The 11,355-nt window shown below is 47.4% G+C and overlaps 1 protein-coding gene across 2 annotated transcripts; it reads left to right on the top strand.

Moving 5' to 3' along the window:
• Nucleotides 1-90: 90 nt before the first annotated feature.
• Nucleotides 91-11,276, top strand: isg20l2 (interferon stimulated exonuclease gene 20-like 2). Of its 2 annotated transcripts, none has more exons than XM_029679665.2 (4): nt 91-168; nt 679-1,563; nt 10,287-10,487; nt 10,643-11,276. In XM_029679665.2, the coding sequence occupies exons 2-4, from the start codon at nt 865-867 to the stop codon at nt 10,742-10,744; spliced, it is 1,002 nt and encodes a 333-aa protein (XP_029535525.2). In that variant the 5' UTR covers nt 91-168; nt 679-864; the 3' UTR covers nt 10,745-11,276. The 2 variants fall into 2 exon arrangements, with proteins under 2 accessions (XP_029535525.2, XP_029535526.2); XM_029679666.2 differs by lacking the exon at nt 91-168 and adding an exon at nt 197-488.
• Nucleotides 11,277-11,355: the final 79 nt, after the last annotated feature.

An 11,355-nucleotide genomic window follows, 5' to 3' on the forward strand; every position in this document is an offset into this window, starting at 1 on the left:
AACATTAAACATTTCAACAATACACTATTACAACCGATTGAAAGAGTTTTATATAACGACGATAAGTAGTGTTTGTTTGTAGCTCTTCCTCACAACACGACCTCTGAACCGGAAGTAGTCGATTGTTTGGCTGTTAAGGATGTCGGAAGCATGGTGCTTTGTTTATAGGTCGGTGTATATGTGTAATTTGTTGTATAACGATGATTTGTGCACCATATTATCAGGACACAATATAAGTTTAGACATACAGTTAAATGAGTCTGTCTGGAGAATAAAGTTGAATTCCTAGCTAGCTAATGTTCGAGTCACTGTTTCGGGTAGCTTAGCATCAGAGCTAGCTAGTATTACTGTAGCTTGATAGCAAGCTAGCCAATGGCCCAATGCTAGCTCGCCTAAGCCGTATTTTCTACTGTAATATCCTGACAGCTATCTAGCAAGCTAACATTTACACCTCACGGATTACACATACTTGTCGAAAATACCTAAAGGTAATTGTGGCTAGTTAGTTACGTGGCCTCAATGTGTTTCTTGCTAAGCTAGTACCAAACTAGCTAGATTATATAAACGGCGAACTAGCTGGCTAGTTAACTTCTTTGTTTGTCATGACTAGAATGTTTTCCCACAATTTCAGACATACCAGCTGATTTGTTAACATAAATCAATTTTCCTTTTGTCCAGGTATCACAATACCGCTTCAATTGATGTCATGACAATTGGGTCAGAATGACATTTGATTAAAACAAATATTTGAACCTAATTTTGCACAACAGTGAAGGCCTTTATGTCCAGTTGGAGGGAGTGGGACGTCAACAGTTTTAGTCCAAGACCAAACCTAGCCCCAGCTGAGGAAGATTCCCCTCCAAGATGTCGGACATGATGTTAAACCTGGACTGTTCTGGCAGCAGAGGGCCCTGTAAGGACTCATCGGGAAGCAACAAACACAAGGCATTCAACGACAGGCGGCAACTCTTGGAGAAAAAGGGTTACCTCAACAAGAAGCAGAACCAGCACAATCATAGACAGGGGAATAAACATCAGGGCCCGCCTCCCTGGGCCAATCGGCCGTCTCAACCCAATGCCGCACACAACAAAAGCTCTGCTCAGACTCAGAATACTCACAGTAAAAGTTCATATCACATACCCAGTTCAGAGCATGCCAGAGGTGTTGCTTCCAAGCCTGCATCATCCACAAGCAGCACAACATCCTTGACCATTACTGTGAAGAATTCCACCCATCCTGAGCAATCCACTTCAACTATCACCCCAGGGCACCAACCCCCACCCACCAGGACTGTTGCCCACTGCGCCCCTGTCCCAAGAGGGTCAGCCCCCTTTTGTAACCCCCTGAAGTACCTTGCCATGGACTGTGAGATGGTTGGCACGGGGCCCAAGGGTCGCAACAGTGAGCTAGCACGATGCAGTATTGTCTCCTATGATGGAGACGTGGTGTATGACAGGTACATCAAGCCCACCAACGCAGTCACTGACTACCGGACTCGTTGGAGTGGCATCTCCTGGCATCAACTGGTCAAAGCCATGCCATTTCAACATGCCAGGAAGGAGGTAAGAAGCCTCCCGGAGGAGAATGTTCGAAGGAGGATGAAAAATGTTTTTTTTCCACTGAAAAGGACCTATGAGCATATCAAATTCGGTGTCAAATGAAAGCAGAGTCTATATTTTGAAGGCATAGATACATTTTTCAACCATTTTCTATCTTCAAAATGTGATATTAGCAAAGGCTTTGATTTCTGGATAAACAGATGGAAAAGGGGCCTTAGAAAACATGCTAAAAAAAGCATTTAAAAGGTATCAGAAATACATCAAAACATAGTAATGTAAAGACCCCTGCCAATTAATATCAACACTTATATTTAGTTTTGGGTAAGTTGTTTACCTCCTGTAAGTTTAATAAATATTGCCTTGTAATTCCATTACCAAAGCCCACATGTTTAAAATATGAGGAAGGAGGATAACGAAAGTTCACAGTAGTAACAAGTAATGGTAGACCTACCAATAAGTTATAGTGATTTTACTGACATAAATATTGTTTGAATTATTAAGTGATTCAAACTCATAATTCTGTTACCAAATCAGTTACGGAATTACTGCAACTGAATTGGCTACAATGGGAAATCATAAGTCACAAAGTGTTAAAACAGTCTGGATTAGCCTCACTCTCTCTCACCATGAAGCGGTGTCATTCATTTTGAACTGGACTGTTATGTTTCACTATATTGGATCACTCCAATATATTGGTATCACTCCGCGGCGGAGGGATACATCCGAGGTGAGGAATTACAGATTTTCTCCAGTGTACACCTGTGTCACGGCTGGGGTCCGCCCCTATACATAGACCCCATGGCCGCGACATGTTGTCATTCATTTTCTCGGCGGATGTCCGTATGGTTTGAAGTACAAACTTTCTGAAGTTCGCTTGGTAAGTCACTAGTAAATCAAATGAAATTTTATTTGTCACATACACATGGTTAGCAGATGTTAGTGCGAGTGTAGCGAAATGCTTGTGCTTCTAGTTCCGACAATGCAGTAATAACCAACAAGTAATCTAGCTAACAATTCCAAAACTACTACCTTATAGACACAAGTGTAAGGGGATAAAGAATATGTACATAAAGATATATGAATGAGTGATGGTACAGAGCGGCATAGGCATGATACAGTAGATGGTATTGAGTGCAGTATATACATATGAGATGAGTATGTAAACAAAGTGGCATAGTTAAAGTGGCTAGTGATACATGTATTACATAAGGATGCAGTAGATGATATAGAGTACAGTATATACGTATACATATGAGATGAATAATGTAGGGTATGTAAACATTATATTAGGTAGCATTGTTTAAAGTGGCTAGTGATATATTTTACATCATTTCCCATCAATTCCCATTATTAAAGTGGCTGGAGTTGAGTCAGTGTGTTGGCAGCAGCCACTCAATGTTAGTGGTGGCTGTTTAACAGTCTGATGGCCTTGAGATAGAAGCTGTTTTTCAGTCTCTCGGTCCCAGCTTTGATGCACCTGTACTGACCTCGCCTTCTGGATGATAGCGGGGTGAACAGGCAGTGGCTCGGGTGGTTGCTGTCCTTGATGATCTTTATGGCCTTCCTGTGACATCGGGTGGTGTAGGTGTCCTGGAGGGCAGGTAGTTTGCCCCCGGTGATGCGTTGTGCAGACCTCACTACCCTCTGGAGAGCCTTACGGTTGTGGGCGGAGCAGTTGCCGTACCAGGCGGTGATAGCCCGACAGGATGCTCTCGATTGTGCATCTGTAGAAGTTTGTGAGTGCTTTTGGTGACAAGCCGAATTTCTTCAGCCTCCTGAGGTTGAAGAGGCGCTGCTGCTCCTTCTTCATGATGCTGTCTGTGTGGGTGGACCAATTCAGTTTGTCTGTGATGTGTATGCCGAGGAACTTAAAACTTACTACCCTCTCCACTACTGTTCCATCGATGTGGATAGGGGGGTGTTCCCTCTGCTGTTTCCTGAAGTCCACAATCATATCCTTAGTTTTGTTGACGTTGAGTGTGAGGTTATTTTCCTGACACCACACTCCGAGGGCCCTCACCTCCTCCCTGTAGGCCGTCTCGTCGCTGTTGGTAATCAAGCCTACCACTGTTGTGCCGTCCGCAAACTTGATGATTGAGTTGGAGGCGTGCGTGGCCACGCAGTCGTGGGTGAACAGGGAGTACAGGAGAGGGCTCAGAACGCACCCTTGTGGGGCCCCAGTGTTGAGGATCAGCGGGGTGGAGATGTTGTTGCCTACTCTCACCACCTGGGGGCGCCCCGTCAGGAAGTCCAGTACCCAGTTGCACAGGGCGGGGTCGAGCTTTATGACGAGCTTGGAGGGCACTATGGTGTTAAATGCCGAGCTGTAGTCGATGAACAGCATTCTCACATAGGTATTCCTCTTGTCCAGATGGGTTAGGGCAGTGTGCAGTGTGGTTGAGATTGCATCGTCTGTGGACCTATTTGGGCGGTAAGCAAATTGGAGTGGGTCTAGGGTGTCAGGTAGGGTGGAGGTGATATGGTCCTTGACTAGTCTCTCAAAGCACTTCATGATGACGGAAGTGAGTGCTACGGGGCGGTAGTCGTTTAGCTCAGTTACCTTAGCTTTCTTGGGAACAGGAACAAGTGTACGTGTAATATCTTGCGTGGAAGTATACTCACTGGCTGTTTGCTGCCTGGAGCAGCTGGCCACATGGCCAGACCCTCTTGAGTGCTCCACTCGCGGTTGATCTGTATTTTCCACCCGTGGTTTGTCGTGCTTGGGTTTCGTTAGCGTTACACTACGACTCCATGTGCATTAATATATTGGTGGCTCTTGCTGCCACAAACTGTAATTTACCTTGCACAACTTGCCGACTGACTTGTACAATGTGTGTGTTGTGAATTGCTTTTTTCATGCTGATCCCCGCGCCTTTGTTAATTATCTTACAGGGTTTTCTTCTTGTTCTTTCCCCTGCAGAGTGCGAGTATTATGGAAAACTACGTTGAGACATTAACTTTGGGTTCCTTAACGGGTGTTACTTCATATAGTGCTGTTTTTACTGCTTGAATATTAAACGGGTAGGTAATGTTGGAGTAAAACAAATAAATCAATCCATTACCAGGTTGCTGTTTTTTTGTCTGCCTGTTTTTCCCACAGGGGTCTTTCCCTGTGTTTGCAGAGGTACTGGGTAATTTATCCCTCACAGGGTTCCTATTCCTCCAAGCGGGTCATGACATACAGTGGGGCAAAAAAGTATTTAGTCAGCCACCAATTGTGCAAGTTCACTCCATCTCACGAAACATGGCCCCATTCATTCTTTCCTTTACACGGATCAGTCGTCCTGGTCCCTTTGCAGAAAAACAGCCCCAAAGCATGATGTTTCCACCCCATGCTTCACAGTAGGTATGGTGTTCTTTGGATGCAACTCAGCATTCTTTGTCCTTCAAACACGACAAGTTGAGTTTTTACCAAAAAGTTATATTTTGGTTTCATCTGACCATATGACATTCTCCCAATCTTCTGGATCATCCAAATGCTCTCTAGCAAACTTCAGACGGGCCTGGACATGTACTGGCTTAAGCAGGGGGACACGTCTGGCACTGCAGGATTTGAGTCCCTGGTGGCGTATTGTGTTCCTGATGGTAGGCTTTGTTACTTTGGTCCCAGCTCTCTGCAGGTCATTCACTAGGTCCCCCCGTGTGGTTCTGGGATTTTTGCTCACCGTTCTTGTGATCATTTTGAGCCCATCGGGTGAGAGCTTGCGTGGAGCCCCAGATCGAGGGAAATTATCAGTGGTCTTGTATGTCTTCCATTTCCTAATAATTGCTCCCACAGTTGATTTCTTCAAACCAAGCTGCTTACCTATTGCAGATTCAGTCTTCCCAGCCTGGTGCAGGTCTACAATTTTGTTTCTGGTGTCCTTTGACAGCTATTTGGTCTTGGCCATAGTGGAGTTTGGAGTGTGACTGTTTGAGGTTGTGGACAGGTGTCTTTTATACTGACAACAAGTTCAAACCGGTGCCATTAATACAGGTAACGAGTGGAGGACAGAGGAGCCTCTTAAAGAAGTTACAGGTCTGTGAGAGCCAGAAATCTTGCTTGTTTGTAGGTGACCAAATACTTATTTTCCACCATAATTTGCAAATAAATTCATAAAAAATCCTTTCTAATTTTGTCTGTCATAGTTGAAGTGTACCTCTGATGAAAATTACAGGCCTCTCATCTTTTTAAGTGGGAGAACTTTCACAATTGGTGGGTTACTAAATACTTTTTTGCCCCACTGTAGCTCTGCCAGGGTGTCAGTGGCCTTGTTGGATTGGCTGAACTTATGGCTTCCCTTTGTGACAGGTGTGATGGTGACATCCCCCTCGGGATCCGCATACCTCGTGTATGCACTGCCTGGGTTTGAGCCACGCGGAGAGGGCGGTGGAGCGCCCTACTGGATGCCTGTTTTGTGTGGTGTTCTCAGAACGCCTGCGCCTGGCGATTGGAGGCCATGCACGAGTGGGTCGGTCAGGCTTGGGCTCAGGCTGGGGACAAGCTTCCTCCCCCAGGAGTGGTGCGGCAGCAAGCTGTTAGTCTGGGCCCAGTGCCCCTCCCAGGAAGCGTGGCCAGAGCCACCGCAGGCAGAGCTGGGACCACCTTGAACAGAGAGCACATGCTCTGCGTCAGGAGGTTGATAGCTTCGGTGGCGGCAACAGCTGTTCCCTGTTGGCCAGTGATAAGCTGTTCCCGGGGACAATGCTGGCACTGTTCACCACCGTGAGCGGGACTACCAGGCTGACAGGCCATCAGAAGCCACCAGCAGGGCTTCATCGCCCCCAGCAGCTCGAGAGGCTATGAGGAGCCTACTCACTCGTGCCACTGCCCGACCCAGGTGCTCATGGCACCAGAGGAAAGGCGGGCCCCGGCAGGACCCCTGATACACCCTTCCACGGCCTTGGCGCTTCTCCAGGTCTCAAAGGGTGAAGTGGGAGGAGGGTGTGGAGTCCCCCTGGGTGTTACCACAATGCTCAAGGGGCACTGATTCTGGTTCCCGGCCCCCGTCCTTCAGGACCTTCGCGTCACCATGCCCCCCCCCCCAGAAGTAATCCCTGCGGCTGGAGATTTCCTCACTCCTGGACAAGAGTGCCATCTGCAGGAGCGAGACATCAGTATGACTTGGTAGGTTTCGACCGATTCTGGACCTCCGCAACCTCAATGGGTACTTGGTACTTGAAGGTACTGAGGTTCCACATGCTGTCCCCAGCCTCGTGTTGCAGAACATGTCCAGGGACCAATGGTTTGTGGCGCTGAACCTGAGGGATACGTACTTCCTTGTTCCTATTCACCCAGCTCATTGGCAGTACCTCCGATTAACTTTCGAAGGTACAGCTTACAAATTCATGGTTCTTCCCTTCGGGCTCTCCTTGGCACCCCACACTTTCACAAAGTGCATGGACGCTGTCCTGGCACCTCACACATCCCGAGGATTGTTGATCCTCAATTGCCTGGATGATTGGCTGTTTTGTGCCCTGACCAGGACCCAGGTCCTGCCAGACAGCCATGCTCCTGACCCACATCGGCAGGCTGGGCATTACTGTAAACGGCAAGAAGAGTCATCTGACGCTCACCCAGAGGTGGGCCTTCATTGGCATGGAACTGGAATGAGTCCTCATGAGAGCACGCCTGCCCACGAGAAGGGTTTAGGCGATCCATCTTGCCTTGACCACTTTCTTCAGAGGTGGGTGGTATCCGCCCTGACCTGCCAACGTCTGTTGGGCTTGCTGACGGTGTCCTCGTTGCTTATTCCCCTGGGCCTGCTCCATCTCTGGCCTTTTCAATAGTGGTTCAACGTCCACCGGCTGCACCCAAAGCACCACCGTCACTGCCAGCTGCAGGCCTCAGGGCATTGTTGAGGTGGTGCTGTCGCTCCTTTTTCTCAGGTGGGGTGGAGATGCTGAGGATGTGCCGCCGGGAGCTGGTCAACACCGAAGCCTCCCAGATTGGCTGGGGGGTGGTGACCAAGGGCAGGTCGGCCAGCGGCTGTTGGCTACCCCCTCGGAGCAGCAGGCAGATCAATACACTAGAGCTCTGAGTTGTACTGCTGGCCTTGCGGTCTTTCCTTCCATATCTGAAAGGAAGACGTCCTGGTGAGAATGGACAACACCACAGTGGTGGCTTACATCAACCATGAGGGTGGACTGAGGTTCCACCGCCTTAAACTTATAGCGCAGGAGCTCCTTCTCAGGGCTGTCTAGCGTCTCTACGCGCAGCACACGTACCTGACATCCTGAGTGTGGCAGCGGATATGCTCTCAAAGGAGGGTCCACCACCTTGGGACTGGCGTCTACATCCCCATGTGGTGCAGCACCTGTGGGGCAAGTTCGGGAGGGCGCATGTGGACCTGTTTGCCTCCCTGGAGAATGCACACTTCCCCCTGTGGTACTCCATGTCGGAGCCACCAGGGCCTCTGGGCTTGGATGCTCTGGCTCACGATTGACCAGAGCTGGAGCCCCCCTTTTCCTCTGATCCAGGCTATGCTGGACAGGACCAGAATGGCAGAGCATCGTCTGCTTCTGATGGTCCCATACTGGCCCAGACGACCCTAGTTCAGCCTCCTCCTGTCCCTGTTGTCTGGGACATCCTGGCAACTTTCCCCGAGAACGGACTTGCTGTCTCAGGCTGGGGGATCTCTGTGGCATCCTATGGCCACACCGCCTTGGTCTGTGTGCTTGGCCACTGAACGGCACCAATGATCCATGTTAGGAATACAGGAGGGTTTAATGAACACCATGCAGAGCGCAAGGGCGCCGGCTACAACCGCAGCATACCAGTTGCGTTGGCGGTTGTTCTGCTTTTAGTGCACTGGTATTGAGGTTGTGCCCGAGTCATGCGGGGTGCAGTATGTCCTCCAATACCTGCAGTCTCGCTTGGATGAGGGCTTGACAGCCTCTACACTGAGCGGGTACTTGGCTGCTATATCTGCCTGCCATGTGGGGTGGATGGACAGGCCAGTGGGGCGCCATCCCTTGGTCTACAGGTTTATGAAGGGGGTTCGTCACCTGCGTCCAGCTAGGACCCGCTCAATGGCAAAGTCGCCTTTCGAACCGTTGGAGTTTGCCTCCCTGAAACACTTCCATGCTCTTTCGGTAAGTTCTGAGTGGTGGATTGACCCCGGGGGGAGGAGTATATCACTCCGCCCCAACCCTCCATTCCTCCCGCAAGGTTCTGTCAGACAGGCATGTGAACATCCCTTTTATCCTGTCTGCTTACGACCCCCCCCCCTCCCCAGACCAGCTCTTTGCTATGGTGAGAGAGTCCTGGGGGCTGGATCGTGGCCCCGATTACGACAGCATACCGCTGGGATCTGTGATGGCACATTCAATACGAGGTGTGGCTGCATCCTTGGCTCTACTGAGAGGAGTGCTCCTCGCTGAGATCTGTGCTGCGGCCCCCTGGGCTTCCTCTTGCACCTTTACTAGGAACTCTCGGGTAAATGTGGCACCTCCCTTTGCAGTTGGTTTAGCGGTCCTAGGGGTCACCTCCCCTTCCGGGGACTGCCGGGACCCCCTTCCACATTGACGGCCCCTGCGTCTTGGTCCCGCACTGTGACTTTGCCGGGTCCCTCTAGCACTGACTAATCGGGTATGTGTATGCCAATATATTTGAGTGATCCAATATAGTGAAACATAACAAAGTTGCGTATGTAACCACAGTTATGTGTGCTATATGGATCACTCCAATCCTCTACGGTGCTAGAGGCACTTAAAAATGATGTAGAGAACTTGTCGCGGCCAAAGGGTCTATATATAGGGGCGGACCCCAGCCATGACACAGGTGTACAAGGGAGTAAATCTGTAAATCCTCACCTCGAATGTATCCCGCAGCCGCGGAGTGATACCAATAGCTCACATAACCATGGTTACATACGTAACCTTTGTTTTTACAGCATGAGTAGATGCACTTGTTTTGAGGTCAAAGCGAGAGTTACATGTAGTGGCGTGTGCATATTTGTTCATATCCTTTGCTAGTTAGTGAGTTACTAGCCCAATTATTGATAATTTGTAGTCGGCAATGGGGGATTTATTGCTGCATAGAAGAGCACAAACATGAGCATTTTCTTTTGAAAAGGGGCAGTGTTGGCCAGTTGTATTTTGAGACAGGCTTGAATAAACTAAGTAGCCAATATGCAGAGGGTAGCATAATTTGTCTGATTCTCTGTAATGCTTTTGGAATAATTATGCATTTTATTTTGTAAAGTGGTTTCTTGCATCAAACAATATAATTTTAGTCACCTTGTCTGAAGGTCAAGTGGATTAACAGGTTAATGTCAAGCCCTGCATGTTTTTTTCCAAGTCTCTTGTAATGTAGGCCTACATTGAACACATGTTGGCTGTTGTTTTTGATGGTTGGCCACTGGTAGAACTACATTATGATCAAATACTCACAGTAGCCTACTTGACCACTGTTTAAACTTACCTAAAGCGGGTACAGCATCAGTGTTCACAGTAAACGTGCACTGGAAGTTGCACTGAATTTTCACAATGTTCAAGTTTGCTTGCACTTAGCAGACCTGAAATTTGCTCAGTGATTAAAAAATGATGGAACATTGGTTGTATGGTTTGTTAAACTTTGAAATCAATGGTTTTTGTTTGGCATACATTTTCAAGTGAAAAACTGAGTCAAAGAGTAAATCAGTTACTGTGGAATTGCCCCTTAATTGATTCTATTTGGACCTTTACTTTACTGAACATGACCATGATATCATTTGATCTCTTATTTGTATTCCCCCCTCCTATAGATTTTGAAGATCCTTGCAGGAAAGGTGGTGATAGGGCATGCTGTCCACAATGACTTCAAGTCCCTAAGTTACAGTCACCCTGCTGTCTTAACGCGGGACACCTCCCGCATTCCTCTCCTCAACCAGAAGGCTGGCTTTCCAGAGAAAGATGTTGCCTCACTGAAAAGACTCACCAAGGCCCTGTTCAACCGTAACATCCAGGTGAGAAGAGACTTCTGATTGAAACGGGATTGATTTGAATATAATCTACAGTGATTCAGTCTGAGTTGTTCTCGACAAAAGTAGTAAGCTAATAAACCTCTTATTGTGTAGCTTATGTTATTTGTAGTAACAAGGAATTCCCCTTGTGTTCTCAGACTGGGAAGAAGGGGCACTCGTCTGTGGAGGATGCCAAAGCCACCATGGAACTGTACAAAGTTGTGGAGGTGGAGTGGGAGAGGACCTTGGCCTCCAAATAAATAAAAAAAGCCAGTGAAAGCCTGTATGACTGACCTGGTGAACGGGTTGAGCGATGGTATGGACGTATCATGTTTAACATAATTTTAACATTCAGAAATCACTATCAGGTCTTCCACTTATCACCTCAGCCACTTTTGTCTCTTTTTCTACTTCTATTAAAAAACAAAAAAACAAAAAAAACAGTTGCCTTCAGGGTTGCAGTTGTTTATTTTGTGGTGGATAACCTATGCCACAAGCTGACAGTCCTCTGCCACAAGGGTGCAGTCTATTTTCTTGGTTTAATTAATTAATTCCTAATACAGTACTGTGATTTTAAAAAATTGCTTTGAATTGTCTAGAGTTATTTGTTCAGACACTTCTAATTTTATATATTAAATTGTTAACATACAGTATTTCAGTACATGTTAATTTTGACGGGTGGAAGTAAAATCGATTTTAATGCAACTGCAGTATAATGATTAAATTGGTTTTAAACAAGCATTGTAATGGCAAACATGGGGGGGGGGAGAAATAAATGACCATTGCAAACTTTTAAGCCTACATTACTTATTGATAATAACCATTACACAGAGGCAATTGTATGTCTGTCCAGGGACTTGATATTTCTAGA

The sequence above is a fragment of the Oncorhynchus nerka genome, linkage group LG14 (assembly GCF_034236695.1).
Source record: "Oncorhynchus nerka isolate Pitt River linkage group LG14, Oner_Uvic_2.0, whole genome shotgun sequence".
NCBI classification, from domain to species: Eukaryota; Metazoa; Chordata; class Actinopteri; order Salmoniformes; family Salmonidae; genus Oncorhynchus; species Oncorhynchus nerka.

Excerpts from the sequence above, each read along its gene's own strand:
- isg20l2 (XM_029679665.2), top strand. The coding sequence starts at position 865 with ATGTCGGACATGATGTTAAACCTGGACTGTTCTGGCAGCAGAGGGCCC. Across the intron at positions 1,564-10,286 it reads TTCAACATGCCAGGAAGGAG|ATTTTGAAGATCCTTGCAGG; the intron begins GTAAGAAGCCTC and ends CCCCTCCTATAG. Across the intron at positions 10,488-10,642 it reads TGTTCAACCGTAACATCCAG|ACTGGGAAGAAGGGGCACTC; the intron begins GTGAGAAGAGAC and ends TTGTGTTCTCAG.